The following is an 18667-nucleotide window of genomic DNA, read 5'->3' on the forward strand; positions in this document are numbered from 1 at the left end:
GGCAATGGCAAGGAAAGCGTTTCTGAGGAAGAGAAATTTGTTAACATTGAGTATAGATTTAAGTGTCAGGAAGTAGTTTCTGAAAGTGTTTGTATGGAATGTAGCCATGTATGGAAGTGAAACGTGGACAATAAATAGCTTAGACAAGAAGAGAATAGAAGCTTTCGAAATGTGGTGCTACAGAAGAATGCTGAAGATTAGATGGGTAGATCACATAACTAATGAGGAGGTATTGAATAGAATTGGGGAGAAGAGGAGTTTGTGGCACAACTTGACTAGAAGAAGGGATCGGTTGATAGGACATGTTCTGAGGCATCAAGGGATCACCAATTTAGGTTTGGAGGGCAGCATGGAGGATAAAAATCATAGAGGGAGACCAAGAGATGAATACACAAAGCAGATTCAGAAGGATGTAAATTGCAGTAGGTACTGGGAGATGAAGCAGCTTGCACAGGTTAGAGTAGCATGGAGAGCTGCATCAAACCAGTCACAGGACTGAAGACCATATAACAACAACAACAACATCCATGGACCCGGGACTGTGGTGCTCCAGGGCAGGCCAGAGGCCACGGGCAATGGTTTTCAAGAATTGTGACTGTCTCACTGCAAGTATATTGTACAGTATGTCGTTTTATAGATATTCTGTTTATTCTAGTACATTTTGGCACTTCAAAAGTAGTTTGTATATTAGAAAGTATGGATGATGAGAAGAAGAAAATTGTGCCAGTCCCTGGGAGTTTTTATGCTATGTGCTCATGTATTTCATGAAAGAAAAATCACACATTACCTGTAAAATAATAAAAATAACACAGTGGGTAATAACCAACAATAACAAACATAGTAGAACCATCATTTCATTGGCAGTCACTTATAGTGTTGGTTTACACAACTCCTCCCTGCCTTGTACACTTCTTTCAAGAGGCCTACTTTTTTCTGAGGTTATTTCTGAAATCAGTGAAGGTATTTTAAATCTTCTTGCGGCTCCAACGAAATGCGTATTTTTGTCACAAAAGGTTTATTGAAATATATGACATCAGTGGTCTTAATGAAACATATATACCATTTCACTTGCTTTCTCCATCTGGAAACAGTTCATCACAAAAGATGTTGATGTTAGTACTTAAGAGTTTTGCTCACACATTTGGAAGTACAGAAGTCCTTTTCTTTTTGTCAACTTAAGTCTTTAGTTACCATTGAGATCTCAGAATTTGTCAGGGAAAAATGCTAAAACTAGTGTGGCAATCAGGGGATTTCACATGGGGAAACTTGTAGCAACCCTGCAGAAGTTTTCCTTCCAGTTTCAATAAACAGGGAATTGATTTGATCTGGATGGGATTATGTAAAGTCGGAGGTGCCGTAGAATTCTGTTCTGGGTTCATTGCTTTTATTAATTTGTATCAGTGATTGGCCACTAAAAGTGGTACCGGATCTGAGGATGATCATTGTTGCCCGAAATCGATAGTCCAAGGACAATATCTTGTGATTGTAGACTGGAAATGTCAGATGGACAAAAGGGCATACCTACTCCAATAGAACTGTGCTTAGTTAAGTATTATGGGGTTCAAATCAACCTTTGTTTTGGGGACAGCTTTCCGTTCCCCCAATCCGAAAATCAAGAAATTCCTGATGGCTATTATGCTTTAGCTAAGTCTTGTTGGTTAAGTGAGCACTAGCAACTGGGACATAGAGTAGCACCCATATCATCCAGATTTTCATTTTATTTTTAAAAATAATTAAACATAGGAATAGAAATGTGAATAGTTTTATTTATGTTAATGCCTCTGTCTCTTCACATCAGCTGAATTCATTCACTTTTTTCGTGTTTTCTTCCGTACGTTTCATCAGTGTCAACCCAATTTGTATTAGCATTTTGTCCTTTTAACAGTTGGGTTTGCCAATGTTCTGTGTTCGCCCAGTGCCTTGCAACACAATGTTTGGATCGCAGCAGAAAATTGATGTCGCTGCCCTTGAGAGGCTTATGGAAGAAGATGCTGCTGGAGGGCGGATCCCTCTTATTGTTTTGGCAGATGCAGGTAATAACATATGGAAGAAAAAAGGGATTTTTATCATATTTGAAAATTCTTGTACTTCTTTCTATATGTTGCACTGTTTCATTATGCAAGTAACTTTGAAAATGATATATTGATGTAATGATAAGTAATTGGTGTTTGAGCTGTTTCCAGAATTCCAACCATGGTAATACAGAGTTGGTGCCTGAATACTGCCCCCAGAGCTTACTGTCTAGGACCAGTGAACTCTGTGAGCATGTAGTGCTATGACTGCATGATGTGTTGGACAAAATCCATCCACATGTAGCCATATTTTTTTTAATTCCCAGTGTCAGACACAAAAAGGTAGAGAAAAAATTGGATACCAGAAATTTTGATCAGTTAGTGTTTGATTGTGCAACAAAGTATAGTTTTGTAACGGTGTTGGGATGGATGAAGTGAAGTGAGCACGTGGTTCTCTGCAATGGGTGGAGGGAGGTACAGACAATGAAGGCTGCCAGATCTTGTCAAAGTTATTTATTGTCAACCGTAAACAGACGCCGTGCAGTATGCCTGCAGTAATCGGACGACAGACATCATGTGTTCAACCCTGGACCTAAAATGTAACGGCCGGGTGTGCAGTGGTCACCACAGAGTGGTCATTTCTGGGAACTCTGAGATTCACACCCACTCACTCACTCCAACGCCCAACCACCCACCTTCCTTCCTTCCTTCCTTCCTTCCTTCCTTCCTGCCTTCCTACCTACCTACCAGATAAAGCAGTTGAAAACTAAGCTCATTACTTCTGCTTTGTAAATGTAAAACTCCTCATCTTCATCCACAATTCAGAAGCCCCTTATAGCATGTGACCAGGGTTACTTCTGAATTTAATTTTGTATTATATGATGTCAAAAAACAAAACAAAAAAACCACCTTTTAAACTTTGACTTTACTATGCTAGTTTGTGCAAAGTAGCATAAAATAAAATAAGCTTTCACTTTGTATGGAAAAACTGCCAGTCCTCAATCCAACAATGTACGTTTCAGGGACAGCTGTTGCCGGACATGCCGATTCAGTTGCTAGGATTTATGAATTGTGCAGACACCACGACGCGTGGCTTCACCTCCGTGGTCATGGCTTGGCTGCACTGGCCCTTGCTGCTCAGCCCAGCATTGCAACTCCAAATTCTCAGCCACCATCTCCACTTGGTGACATAATGGTAAGCAATAATTTTGTCTAATGCTGAACAATAACAGATATATTGACAGAGAGTGAAAACTTTAGCACTGTTTAGTGCCGTTACGTTCATTGCCATTGTTGGATGATGATAACTCCACGGCTCCACAAACAGAGTGATGATGAGGCAGAATACAATCACTGGACTCTTGTTTGGGAGGAGCAAGGTTCAAATCCATGTCTAGATCTCTAGGTTAAAGTTTTCTTTAAACTGCTACCTCCAAAAGCCATGATGGTTCCTTTGGCAGGCCACACTTGATTTCCTCGTTCATCCTTCATCAAATAAACCAATGCTCTGCCTCTAATGCCTTCACCATTGATGAAAGGTTAAATCCCAGTCTTACTTTTGGTTACTCTGTCTGGTCCAAACTTTACGCTATGAAATAATAATTTATTTTGTAAGTTAACTCTCACGTGCAGTTTTATCAACACCACAACAAATTTATAACAAAAACATAACAACATTTGTTAAAAAGAGTTGTTACTCTTTTCCATTAAATTGAGGAAACAAATTGTTAAATGGAGAATAGAAGCTGAATTTTGTTATTGGTGTCATGTCATTTTAATTGAAATGGTCAGTGAGAAAAAGTGCCAATCTTCAATTTCATAAGGATTAGTGTGATTAATTTATCTTTTGCATTTTTGAATGCACCACGTGCTGGTAACAAGTAGTTTCACACGTACCTCTAGAAAATGCCGTCTGCTATATAAACTGATTTGTCTTATTGAGCTATATTCTTATCTTTGAGTTTAATGAAACATTTAACATCCACTAACACAAAATCTCATGATTTAGCCTTTTCTTCTGCCAACCCCATTCAATTCAGTGTTACAGTGTCTTAATTTGTATTACAGTTTTCAGATTCATCTTCTGGGCTTGATAGTATTGTATTTGTTTCCCTCGTATGTCTCACATGATCGCATGCACTAATTTTTCTGTTAGATTTAAAAACTGCACTTTGCCTCTCTGTTTGCAGTTGCTCAGCTAATGCATAAATAAATAAACAGTAGGAGAGCATTATTAGTCTTCAGCAGCTAGTGATGATAGTTGGTTCGTGAAAAGTAGGCTATAAATAATAATTTAAGAGATGTATCAGTTTTTTTCACAGGGCTTTGTAATCAAAACATTTAAGACAAGGGTTTATCTTACGAATTAATGTGTACACATAAATGTTGGAAGCCATTTGATACATACACATGCACAAAGGAAGTGATCAGAGGAACCTGGTGAAGCAGGTATTGATGATGTCATGGCTGTTGCGTTGTTGAGCATGCTTAGCGATGAGGTGTTGCCCCATAGAAGTATTTCATCAGTTTCTGTTAAATCTTACATGTGATTGCTAGAGGTCAAGCCACTGCGGAAAACTCAGTAGTGATTGCATATGAGCTTGTGTATGACCTTGATCATTTGAGAGATGGGTGGTCCTTCACTTGGTAAACCAGATCGTAGCCAGTGTGTGGCTGATGTAGGAAATGGTAGGGGATATCGTGCTAGGTGCGTTCATTAAGTTCATAGGCTAAGGCAGTAATAAATCCTTAATCAGAGATGTGGATTTGACTGTATTTATTCTAAGTGTAATGTGACACATTGCTCAGCATTAAGCACAGGAGATGTTGGCTTTCAGAATTGCCCTGAGCGTGCCACAACCTTCAGTCAGCCATCAAATCAGTTGAATCCAGACCCTTCATTGCATTTTCAGTTTTAAGAAGGGGAAATAGTCCAAATGTGACAGATCTGAGAATAAAGTTATGTTGCATCATTGAGGTTTTCTTTTCAGTGAGGAATCAGAGATTTATGGTTGCCAAATGAGCCAGGGTGTTGTTATGCAAGGAAAAAGTAGAAGTGTTGAAGATGTCTATTTGAAATAGTTGAATTCAAGTCAGCAAGTTGTTCATTGTTCTTGTTGATGCAGCTGCTGTTATATGCAGTCCTGAGTGTGTACTCATGCGACTTTCCATGCTAGTTTATGCTCTGCAAGTCTCTTCGTATCTGTATCCATTTGAACCTGCTTACTGCAGTTAAGTTTTGATCTCCCTCCTACTGACCCCTCAACCTCGCAGCTATTTGGATAATCTTCTCCTTTACTCTTTCCATTAGTTATATTCCACCTAGAGCTTTCCATTAACATATTTGTACCACCTCAAGGATTCCTTGTACCCTATTACCTTGTACTGAGTGCGGTTGCACAATGGTTAGCACATTTAGATTTTCCATAATTTCCATAAATCATTTAAGGCAAATGCAGGGATGGTTCCTTTGAAAGAGCATGGCCGATTTTCTTCCCCATTGTTACCAGTACAGATTTTGTTCTGTCTCTAATGACCTTTTGTCAACAAGATGTTTAACACTAATCACCCTTGTTGCTTTTATTACCTCATGTCATCCACTCTTTATTTATGTGAGGTCTACATCTTATTTTCTCTCTCATGTTATCCATCCACATTGATCTTGTGTTTTTCTTCGTGCCTTTCTCACACCACCTCAGTAAATGTTTCAGCTGGGCGATAAGGTACACAATTACACTGCCTGACAAAAAAAGTGAACATCCCAGTATGGGAGGATAAATGAAATGAAATTTCATGGGTTTACTGTATTTACTCGAATCTAAGCCGCACTTTTTTTCCGGTTTTTGTAATCCAAAAAACCGCCTGCGGCTTAGAATCGAGTGCAAAGCAAGCGGAAATTCTGAAAAAAGTTGGTGGGTGCTGCCACAACTTACTTCTGCCGTCGAATATATGTAGCGCTACACAGGCATGCTTTGTAGGCACAAAGATAAATACTGGTGCCAAAACCTCTGCGTCAGTAAATAAATTTAAAAAAAAGGTGGAAGACAAGCTATTTTCCCCGCCCCGAGTTTCGACCAATGCATTTTCATACATTATCCAACGAAGTAAATACACATTCCGTATTGTTCATCTTCGAATGTAGCAGCATTTCAATGTACTACGAAAATCCGACTGGCAAGACTGTTTGGGATGTTTGTCAATATGGCCAACTCTACATTCTGAATTTTTTCCTATCTGTGAGAAGGGATGGTTGCTAATAGGAACTTTTATAAATTGTGAATCACATGCAGTATTCTCGTCACCATAAGAAGAATACACCTATAAACATTTTGCCATGTATTGTTTCATGTTTGCTGCTATCTCATTTTAATCCTGTCTGCCTAATAAACTACGAAACTAGACCAAGACAACAGCAAACGCGGAAGAATATAGCCTAAATATCATGTCATGTTTATATTCGTATTATTCTTATGCTTAATAGTGATACAGTCAGAAATGAAGCACAGCAATTTACTAGATTTTTAAATCTAAAATGACTCTAATTTCTGTGTAGAATGTAATGTACTAAAGAGACGCCTGCAAAGATTTTCAAACAGAGAAAAATTTTCGCTAAATTCTCGTTCAGAACATCTTCTATCATACGCAGTCTATTATTTGGTTCTTATTGATCATTATCAAAGAAAGCAGCAGCGTAAGTAACCACAAATAGCAGTTTCTTGCCATTGTTTCGCTAATGAGACGATTCCTCTCTCTCTCTCTCTTTTTAAGCTTTAAGTGGCAGTAGCGCGCACAAAAGCAAGCCATGCCGCGAGCGGCGACAGGCCGTAAACAGGCACTATCAGAATGCGACAAACAGTGCACGACCCAGTACAGTAATGCATTTTCAGCTTAGAGTGACGTAAACACCTATAACAAAGAAAACTGCACTTATCAGGTCAAAGAAATATAAGCAATCAATTCAAACCAGACGAAGCACGTGGAAAAGGAAGGGTACCCGTATAAATACGGACGGAGCGCCTGACGCATAGCAATGGCTACCTGGTAAAGCTTAACTGCTAAGCTTACGACTTGAACCAAACTACTGTAGCTGTATCATCATTCATTCCACCTAAATTGTGTCTCATATTACAATGGACCAACTTTGTTTCGATTTGGAGATGCGGCCTATAATTTTTCTCTCCCCTTGAATTTCGAGTCTCAACTTTCAGGTGTGGCTTAGATTCAGGAAAATTTTTTTTCCTTGATTTCGAGTCTCATTTTTCAGGTGCGGCTTAGATTCGAGTAAATACGGTATGTTATTTCATTGATTACAAAGTAGAGTGAAATTTGCAAAGAACTTAGCAGTATGAGAGACCACTTATCAGTATGGTGTTGCACCTGCTGTTACCTTGATGCATGCACTGATTCAGTTCTTAAGGGTGTCATAAAGCTATTGGTTCCTCTCCTGAAGCAAACTTGTCCATAACTGCTGTAACTGGTCCTTGATATCCTGGATACTGGCAATAGGATTGATTTGAAATTAAGAGTTGACTCCTCACGTCACTTTTGGGAGAAGATTGGGAATCTTGCTAGCTACAGGAGTACCTCATAACATCACACAGACAGTTCATAAAGGCATGGTGTATCCAGACGAATATTGTCCTGTTGAAAATGTCACCATAATACTGCCGCATGAGAAGCAACAGGTGAGGATGCAGAATGGCCATTGCATACTGTTGTGGCATCAGTTCTCTTGGTCTTTACCAATTGTGACTTGAAGTCATACACCATGGTTCCCCATACAATGACAATAGGAGTACCGTATTTACTCGAATCTAAGCCGCACTCGAATCTAAGCCGCACCTGAAAAATGAGACTCTAAATCAAGGAAAAAAAAATTCCCGAATCTAAGCCACACCTGAAATTTGAGACTCGAAATTCAAGGGGAGAGAAAAGTTTTAGGCCGCACCTTCAAATCGAAACAAAGTTGGTCCATTGTAATATGAGACACAATTTAGGTCGAATGAAAGACGATACAGCTACAATAGTTTGGTTAGAGTCATAAGCTTAGCAGTTAAGCTTTACCAGGTAGCCATTGCTATGCGTCAGGCGCTCCGTCCGTATTTATACGGGTACCCTTCCTTTTTCACGTGCTTCGTCTGGTTTGAATCGATTTCTTATTTTGCTTTGATCTGATAAGTGCCGTTTTCTTTGTTATAGGTGTTTACGTCACTCTAAGCTGAAAATGCATTACTGTACTGCGTCATGCATTGTTTGTCGCATTCTGATAGTGCGTGTTTACAGCCTGTCGCCGCCCGCGGCATGGCTTGCTTTTGTGCGCGCTACCGCCGCTTACGATTAAAAAAAAGAGAGGAATTCTCATTAGCAAAACAATGGCAAGCGACTGCTACTTGTTGTTACTTACACTGCTGCTTTCTTTGATAATGATCAACAAGAACCAAATAATAGACTGCGTATAATAGAACATGTTCTGAAAGAGACTTAGGCGAAAATTTTTCTCCGTTTGAAAATCTTTGCGTCCGCTTCTTTAGTACACAGAAATTAGTCATTTTAGATTTAAAAATCTAGTCGGTTGCCGTGCTTCATTTCTGACTGTATTACTATTAGGCATAAAAATAATACGAATATAAACAGGACACGATACGTATTTTCTTCCGCGTTTGCTGTTGTCTCACTCTAGTTTCGTAGTTTATTAGATAGACAGGATTTAAATGAGATAGCAACAAACACGAAAGAATACATGGCAAAATGTTTATATTCGTATTATTCTTATGGTGAAGAGAATACTGCATGTGATTCACATTTCATCAGGTTCCTATTAGCAACAGTCTTTTCAGTCGAATTTTCGTAGTACATTGAAATTCTGCTACTTTCGAAGATGAACAATACGGAATTTGTATTTACTTCGTTGGATAATGTATGAAAATGCAGTGGTCGAAACTCAGGGCGGAGAAAAAATAGCTCGTCTTCCACCTTTTTTTTATTTATTTACTGACGCCAGGTTTTGGCACCAGTATTTATCTCGTTGCCTATAAAGCATGCCTGTGTAGCGCTACATATATTCGACGGCAGAAGTTAGTTGTGGCGGCACCTACCGACATTTTTCAGAACTTCCGCTTGCTTTGCACTCGATTCTAAGCCGCAGGCGGTTTTTTGGATTACAAAAACCGGAAAAAAAGTGCGGCTTAGATTCGAGTAAATACAGTAACAATGCTGTGCATCTCCAAAGCAGTGGAAGAAAGGGACCTTTCCCCAGATCACTGCCATACTTGCCAATGATGGTCATCTGGAGTAGGGCAGACAGCGATTGATTCCCAAATACAATGCAGTACCATTCAATCACAGTCTGTACTTCTTAGTCATGGCACCACTCCAAACATGTTTGTGTTGTGTTGTTATTGGCAGCCTATACGTTGGACAGTAATTCCGTAGTCCAGCAGCTGCTGGTCTCCAATCAGTTACGGTTAATGATACAGAATGTTCCAGGGAGTCCAGTCTTGTTCTAGGATGATAGGCACAGACTGAAGCAATTATGATGTGCTTGATGTACAATGGGGGGACCCTCCCTTGGGGCGGTCAAAGGTGGTCAGCCAGAACCTTGTGGTAAAGCTCTGACAGTATGCAGCATCTTAGTGATCACTCAAACATGTGGTACTGTCCACATCCCTAATATACCCTACCAAGCGTGGTAATGATACTAAAGACGAACAACACTAACGTATGCTGTTGGCCACTCTGTCACAGAAAATTGCAACTCTTAATCATTTACTTACCCGCTGACAGTGTGCATCTACAAAGATACATTGACATTTGAGCATGTGTTCTGGGTGCTTCATTTATTTTGTCATGCAGTGTAAATATTCCTATGGTACTGAAACATTCTGCAGCCAGTTGTGGAAAAGCTTTTTGCATTTTCTTTCCCAAGCAGTTTCCACTGATCCCTTCACATGTGTTCATTTTTCTGTTTCATGATTCTAATTTTTCTGTTTCACGTATCTAGTCCAACCTCAGATAATCTCTACAGTATTTGTCCTTACTTACTACTCCCTGGCATCATTTGGATTCCTCCCCCCCCTTTATCAGCAACCAATTCTTTCCAGAAGAAATCAGTTGACAACTTCATTCAATCATTCAAGAGACCAGTATATCACCAAATCATAAACTGTTCCTTCCACATTAGAAATTTAACAATTATGTTTGAGTCACATCTCATTGTTTTAATTAGGCTCCGTGGGTGCTCACTCTAGAAATGAAATCTTAGATGTACAATTTGTTGGCAGCTTCTGTTTCATTATCAGATGAAGGTAAAGCCTTTCTTCGTAATATTTTCACACAGATGAAATTTGATTACACCAATATAAATGTGAAACAAACGATCGGTAGACAGATTGCCTGCACAAAGACATCACAGCCATATAAAATCAAGACACAGTCAAGGCTTGAAAATTAAACTTTTTTGGGAGGGGTGGGGAGGAGAGGAGGGGGGGGGGGAGGTTTTTAGGCTACAACAGTAAATTTATTGCAATGCATTATTATACTCAAACTTTGGAAGCGCAGTTGAAGATAATCCAATTGACAAACACATTTATTATGAAAAGGATAGATTGCTCCTCACCTTATAGTGGATATGTTGACTTGAAGACAGGCATAACATGCTAAACAAGTAAGCTTTCGACCAAAAATCCTTCTTTGAAATTGAACACACACACACACACACACACACACACACACACACACACACACACACACACACACACACAACTACACACATGAGCACTTTCTCTGGCTGCCAAGACCAGAGGAGTCTGGAGTCATATGTGTGAGTTGTGTTTGCATGAATGTGTTTATGTGCATGTCATTCAATGCAGAAGAAGGCGTTTTGGCGGAAGCTTACTTGTTTAGCCGTTTTTTTGTTGTGCCTGTCTGTGAGTCAACATCTCCAGTATACAGTGAGTAGCAATCTATCCTTTCCATAATATTGTCATTATTATTCAATCTTGGATTTTCCATTGTTTGATAAATGCCTTTGTTGTTTCTGAATGACAATGGTATCCACAAATGTGTGTGCCACCATGACAACCAAAAGAAACTGTCATTCAGTACTTAACTGCTTCTTCCACCGTACAGCCCATACCTGGTGGCTTTTTCCAGAATATGAGCGTGACTTTCACTATAATACCAGTAATGAAAATGTGAACCGCATTCAGGATGTGGTTGAAAAGAAGTTGAGTGGCTTGAGTTCTTCACTTAACAGGTTTATTGTTTTGTGAGATGTGTTTGTATAATGACATTAATTTGGATATTTTCTTGATGTAGCAATCATTTACTGTCCAACCAAATCCTGATCTTAATTTTTCTATTTTTCAGGTTGGAAGAATTGCAGATAGCTTTACTCTACCGATCGGTACATGGTTAGGCATTCCTACATTGCCTATGGTTGTATCCTTTTTCCTGTACATTCAGTGAAACAATAACAGGAATTTAGAATCTTCAGTTGGTCCAAATTTTTATTGTCACTAGTCATTATTTTCTGCCATCCAGTGAAAGTTGCACATCATCTGCTTGTATGCCAATACATCAGTGGCTCAAAGTCAGCACAAAAGTACTTTTATGAAGGTGTGGTGGCTTGGTGCGACTGTGCTGCGGATATAAAATTCTTCACCTTGTGTTGAAGCTCTTCTCACATGCATGCCTCCTTGAACTTACTGTTGAAATCTGAATATGCAGCACAGTGCACTTTTTTTGTAGTTGTTAAGGAAGAATAGTTTCCATCCTGGCATTCGTGTCTACCCCAGTATTTTCAAATCACTGTGAAGTTTTTAATGTAACATACATTGAGGCTTCTTCCCATTCAATTTACAGATTGAGCCCAAGAAGAATGACTGTTTGTATACCACTGCGCAAGGTGTTGTTTGCTTATTTTCTCTGCACAGTTTCCGCAGGAGAGATACATGAGGTTCAAAAATATTTGTAGCTTTACAGAAGGTGGAAGAGGGCCAACTCCTACACTTCCTGTCAGTGCTTTCCACAGTGAACATAAAAACTTCGAATGTGAGTGATGTTGTAAGTTAACACATACAAACGGATATCTGTATGAACCTTTTAATCGAAACATAGCAGGTGCATAATCAATTTTCTTGTAGTGTGTGTGATTTAAATATGCTACACTCATGCTCATAAATTAAAGATAATGCTGATACATGGTGAAACAACGCATTGGTGGGCGGTTTGCGGGTTTAAATCTCCTCGGGGTATGATCATGCGGGCATTTTACCTGCGGTCGTCACACGGTCGCGCTGGCAGCAGTCCACATACGCCGAGATGTGTTGGTGCATGTCAGAGTATGGTGCAGCGAGTAAGTGTGCAGACGTTTTCAGATGTGCTAATGGTGACTGTGTGTTGAAAACAGCTCAAAGAACACACATTGATGACATTTTGGGGGGTAGAATACTAGGACGACTGGAGGCTGGTCAAACACAGCAGGTCGTAGCACGGGCCCTCAGTGTGCCACAAAGTGTGACCTCAAGATTATGGCAACGATTCCAGAAGACAGGAAACGTGTCCAGGTGCTACAGTATTGGACGTCCACAGTGTACAACACCACAAGAAGACCAGCATCTCACCATCAGTGCCCGCAGACAGCCATGAAGTACTATAGGTAGCCTTGCTCGGGAACTTACTGCAGCCGCTAGAACAGTTGTCTCCAGACACACAGTCTGCAGACAACTGAACAGACATGGTTTATTCGCAAGGTGCATTCCACTGACCCCTGGTCACAGGAGAGCCCATAAAGCCTGGTGCCGAGAAAACAGTACATGGTCATGGGAACAGTGGTGTGTTCACAGACGAGTCCAGGTATAGTCTGAACAGTGATTCTCGCTGGGTTTTCATCTGGTGTGAACCAGGAATCAGATACTAACCCCTTAATGACCTTGAAAGGGACCTGTATGGAGGGCGTGGTTTGATGGTGTGAGGTGGGATTATGATTGGTGATCCTATACCCCAGCATGTCTTTGACAAAGGAACTGTAACAGGTCAGGTGTGTCAGGATGTCATTCTGCACCAGTATGTCCGCTTTTTCAGGGGTGCAGTGGGTCCCACCCTCCTCCTGATGGATGGTAACGCAGTATTCCTAACGGAGTGCCTTGAAACAGAAGATATCAGGCGAATGGAGTGGCCTGCCTGTTCCCCAGACCTAAACCCTATCGAGCATGTCTGGGATACTCTCGGTCAATGTATCACTGCATGTCTTCAAATCCCTACAACACTTCAGGAGCTTCGACAGGCACTGGTGCAAGAATGGGAGGCTATACCCCAGCAGCTGCTCGACCACCTGATCCAGAGTATGCCAACCCGTTGTGCGGCCTGTGTACGTGTGCATGGTGATCATATCCTATATTGATGTCGGGGTACATGCGCAGGAAACAGTGGCGTTTTGTAGCACGTGTGTTTCAGAACAGTTTTCTTACCTTATCACCAATATCATGGACTGACAGATCTGTGTCGTGTGTCTTATGTATATGCCTATGCTATTAGCACCAGTTTTGTGAAATGCCACATTGTGTGGCATCACATTCTGCAATTATCCGTAATTTATGAGCATGAGTTAATTTCAGCACCTCTGATGCAGGGTGAATGCTTAGAGTGCATTCTTAAGAACAATGGGTATTCCACAAAAAATTAAGAGTTGTTATCAAACCACACCTGTGTAAGTGGCATCCCACAAGAGGAAGTCTTGGTAGTGATTTTTCTGCTGTACATCTCCAGAGGGTCTGTTTGAAAGTCATACATTAGACAAGCACATTGCGAAATCATTATAGAAATAGAGAGATGATCAGAAGTGATGAAGGAGAAAAGGAGGAAGCTTACAGCATCAAAGAGTATATAGTTCACCAACATCTTAGAAGAAAAATTCGTTGGCCTTACAGGAAGATCCATCAACAAGATCACTGAGTATACATCAGTCACATAGTAAAATTAAATCATAAATAAGTGTTCACTGTGAAGCAGAACTGAAAGGCCCATTTGACTAGAGGAACCACTGAAATACGGAAGTGTGATATCTTCCACAAATAGGTGGGAGCTGTCGAATTAAATGGATACAGGCTCCTGTGTTTAGCACAAATGCCTGTCATAGGTAACTTGTGTGAAACTACTGTGGAAATGCACAGGGAAAGACCTGTAGGCAGTGCCATGAGGTTGATATAACCTCAAGCTGTGAGCTAAGTTTCTAGTTTGCCGCCAGTAATGAAGGTGAAATTTTGACAGTTGCAGCCACTTGTGCTTGAGAAATGTAAAAAGCAATTGAATATCAGTCCACTGAAGATTCTAAGAACAATGTCAATTGTAACGGTATCAAGAACTCCCATCCTTAACTGCACAGAAAAGCGAAGGATGTCTTGTTTTACTGAGTACCATGAACCATGGACCTTGCCGTTGGTGGGGAGGCTTGCGTGCCTCAGCGATACAGATAGCAGTACCGTAGGTGCAACCACAATGGAGGGGTATCTGTTGAGAGGCCAGACAAACGTGTGGTTCCTGAAGAGGGGCTGCTGCCTTTTCAGTAGTTGCAAGGGCAACAGTCTGGATGACTGACTGATCTGGCCTTGTAACAATAACCAAAACGGCCTTGCTGTGGTGGTACTGCGAACAGCTGAAAGCAAAGGGAAACTACAGCCGTAATTTTTCCCGAGAGCATGCAGCTTTACTGTATGATTACATGATGATGGCGTCCTCTTGGGTAAAATATTCCGGAGGTAAAATAGTCCCCCATTCGGATCTCCGGGCGGGGACTACTCAAGAGGACGTCGTTATCAGGAGAAAGAAAACTGGCGTTCTACGGATCGGAGCGTGGAATGTCAGATCCCTTAATCGGGCAGGTAGGTTAGAAAATTTAAAAAGGGAAATGGATAGGTTGAAGTTAGATATAGTGGGAATTAGTGAAGTTCGGTGGCAGGAGGAACAAGACTTCTGGTCAGGTGACTACAGGGTTATAAACACAAAATCAGATAGGGGTAATGCAGGAGTAGGTTTAATAATGAATAGGAAAATAGGAATGCGGGTAAGCTACTACAAACAGCATAGTGAACGCATTATTGTGGCCAAGATAGATACGAAGCCCACGCCTACTACAGTAGTACAAGTTTATATGCCAACTAGCTCTGCAGATGACGAAGATATTGAAGAAATGTATGATGAAATAAAAGAAATTATTCAGATTGTGAAGGGAGACGAAAATTTAATAGTCATGGGTGACTGGAATTCGAGTGTAGGAAAAGGGAGAGAAGGAAACATAGTAGGTGAATATGGATTGGGGGACAGAAATGAAAGAGGAAGCCGCCTGGTCGAATTTTGCTCAGAGCACAACATAATCATAACTAACACTTGGTTTAAGAATCATGAAAGAAGGTTGTATACGTGGAAGAACCCTGGAGATACTAAAAGGTTTCAGATAGATTATATAATGGTAAGACAGAGATTTAGGAACCAGGTTTTAAATTGTAAGACATTTCCAGGGGCAGATGTGGACTCTGACCACAGTCTATTGGTTATGACCTGTAGATTAAAACTGAAGAAACTGCAAAAAGGTGGGAATTTAAGGAGATGGGACCTGGATAAACTAAAAGAACCAGAGGTTGTACAGAGATTCAGGGAGAGCATAAGGGAGCAATTGACAGGAATGGGGGAAATAAATACAGTAGAAGAAGAATGGGTAGCTTTGAGGGATGAAGTAGTGAAGGCAGCAGAGGATCAAGTAGGTAAAACGACAAGGGCTAGTAGAAATCCTTGGGTAACAGAAGAAATATTGAATTTAATTGGTGAAAGGAGAAAATATAAAAATGCAGTAAGTGAAACAGGCAAAAAGGAATACAAGCGTCTCAAAAATGAGATCGACAGGAAGTGCAAAATGGCTAAGCAGGAATGGCTAGAGGACAAATGTAAGGATGTAGAGGCCTATCTCACTAGGGGTAAGATAGATACCGCCTACAGGAAAATTAAAGAGACCTTTGGAGATAAGAGAACAACTTGTATGAATATCAAGAGCTCAGATGGAAACCCAGTTCTAAGCAAAGAAGGGAAAGCAGAAAGGTGGAAGGAGTATCTAGAGGGTCTGTACAAGGGCGATGTACTTGAGGACAATATTATGGAAATGGAAGAGGATGTAGATGAAGATAAAATGGGAGATATGATACTGCGTGAAGAGTTTGACAGAGCACTGAAAGACCTGAGTCGAAACAAGGCCTCCGGAGTAGACAATATTCCATTGGAACTACTGACGGCCGTGGGAGAGCCAGTCCTGACAAAACTCTACCATCTGGTGAGCAAGATGTATGAAACAGGCGAAATACCCTCAGACTTCAAGAAGAATATAATAATTCCAATCCCAAAGAAAGCAGGTGTTGACAGATGTGAAAATTACCGAACTATCAGCTTAATAAGTCACAGTTGCAAAATACTAACACGAATTCTTTACAGACGAATGGAAAAACTAGTAGAAGCCAACCTCGGGGAAGATCAGTTTGGATTCCGTAGAAACACTGGAACACGTGAGGCAATACTGACCTTACGACTTATCTTAGAAGAAAGATTAAGGAAAGGCAAACCTACGTTTCTAGCATTTGTAGAGTTGGAGAAAGCTTTTGACAATGTTGACTGGAATACTCTCTTTCAAATTCTAAAGGTGGTAGGGGTAAAATACAGGGAACGAAAGGCTATTTACAATTTGTACAGAAACCAGATGGCAGTTATAAGAGTCGAGGGACATGAAAGGGAAGCAGTGGTTGGGAAGGGAGTAAGACAGGGTTGTAGCCTCTCCCCGATGTTATTCAATCTGTATATTGAGCAAGCAGTAAAGGAAACAAAAGAAAAATTCGGAGTAGGTATTAAAATTCATGGAGAAGAAATAAAAACTTTGAGGTTCGCCGATGACATTGCAATTCTGTCAGAGACAGCAAAGGACTTGCATGAGCAGTTGAATGGAATGGACAGTGTCTTGAAAGGAGGATATAAGATGAACATCAACAAAAGCAAAACAAGGATAATGGAATGTAGTCTAATTAAGTCGGGTGATGCTGAGGGAATTAGATTAGGAAATGAGGCACTTAAAGTAGTAAAGGAGTTTTGCTATTTGGGGAGCAAAATAACTGATGATGGTCGAAGTAGAGAGGATATAAAATGTAGGCTGGCAATGGCAAGGAAAGCGTTTCTGAAGAAGAGAAATTTGTTAACATCCAGTATTGATTTAAGTGTCAGGAAGTCATTTCTGAAAGTATTCGTATGGAGTGTAGCCATGTATGGAAGTGAAACATGGACGATAAATAGTTTGGGCAAGAAGAGAATAGAAGCTTTCGAAATGTGGCGCTACAGAAGAATGCTGAAGATTAGATGGGTAGATCACATAACTAATGAGGAAGTATTGAATAGGATTGGGGAGAAGAGAAGTTTGTGGCACAACTTGACCAGAAGAAGGGATCGGTTGGTAGGACATGTTCTCAGGCATCAAGGGATCACCAATTTAGTATTGGAGGGCAGCGTGGAGGGTAAAAATCGTAGAGGGAGACCAAGAGATGAATACACTAAGCAGATTCAGAAGGATGTAGGTTGCAGTAGGTACTGGGAGATGAAAAAGCTTGCACAGGATAGAGTAGCATGGAGAGCTGCATCAAACCAGTCTCAGGACAACAACAACAACAACAGATGATTTGGGAATAAAGGGCAGAATTTATGAGATGAAGTAGCTAACAGAACCTCCATAAGATAAACTGTTAATTTGCCTATCCGACCTCAATGTCAAAGTGTAAGACCTAAAGTCATTTGGAGGAAGGACGAAGATAGAGAAAAATCACACTTTGGCTAGGGAAGTGTGTCACGTGATTGCAGCAGTCCTCATTCCAGCCATGAATGCGGGAGGAATACTTGAACCCACCACTGGGTCGAGCACTTTTCAGTACTACATGCTGCATCCAGTTCTACATGCCGAACCCTGTTTTACTGCAGTGTGTTTTATATTGTAACAAGAGCCAGTTGACAGATGTGGGGCAAATTTTAAGATTCTGTGATCTGTTTGACCTCCTTCCCCAGTTGTTAGGTAACAGATGGTAAAAGATTTTATTAGGTTTTCCGGGCGACATCATAATATTGGCCAAAAAAACATGTATGTGACTTTTCAGCTATTTCTATCCGAATTTAAACTTATTTGAGCAACACCATTTCAAACTATAAAAAGTTTATGCTAATTTTTGGTTTCATTTTTGGAATGGTAGGCATCTAACAGCTTCACCTGAGGATCTTCAAATATGTGATTGGAGAGACTTGCTCACCAGAGCTATGCTGAATACCAGAAATGCACACCCCTCCAGTACTCACAGGAAAATACCTCATCACTCTGTAATTGTTATGAAAAATCCAGTGTTGTAATCAAATTTTTGAAGTAGTGAAATGGTCCTCTTTTTAAAATTACATGAAAAACAACTCTTGCTGTTTTGTATCCAAATTGTGTACACTTCATGCATCACAAATTGCTAGTGTAAAACATTTTTAAATTTGAAGGAAAGAGAAATCATTTACTAAAAAGTTTCATGATTAATAATATAAAGAAAAATGTACTCATCTTTTTGCTTATCCTCAATACATTACTTATCATTTTGGTAGCAAAT

General features: G+C 40.3%; 1 protein-coding gene across 1 annotated transcript in view; it reads left to right on the top strand.

The window, feature by feature from the left end:
- LOC124776241 (pyridoxal-dependent decarboxylase domain-containing protein 1) overlaps positions 1-18667 on the top strand; it is a 75741-nt gene that overhangs the window by 22341 nt on the left and 34733 nt on the right. Inside the window, exons 5-7 of the mRNA XM_047251106.1 lie at positions 1886-2033; positions 3035-3207; positions 11379-11450. Coding sequence (XP_047107062.1) covers positions 1886-2033; positions 3035-3207; positions 11379-11450 — 393 coding nt within the window. The remainder of the gene's footprint in view (positions 1-1885; positions 2034-3034; positions 3208-11378; positions 11451-18667) is intronic.

The sequence above is a fragment of the Schistocerca piceifrons genome, chromosome 2, assembly GCF_021461385.2.
Source record: "Schistocerca piceifrons isolate TAMUIC-IGC-003096 chromosome 2, iqSchPice1.1, whole genome shotgun sequence".
NCBI classification, from domain to species: Eukaryota; Metazoa; Arthropoda; class Insecta; order Orthoptera; family Acrididae; genus Schistocerca; species Schistocerca piceifrons.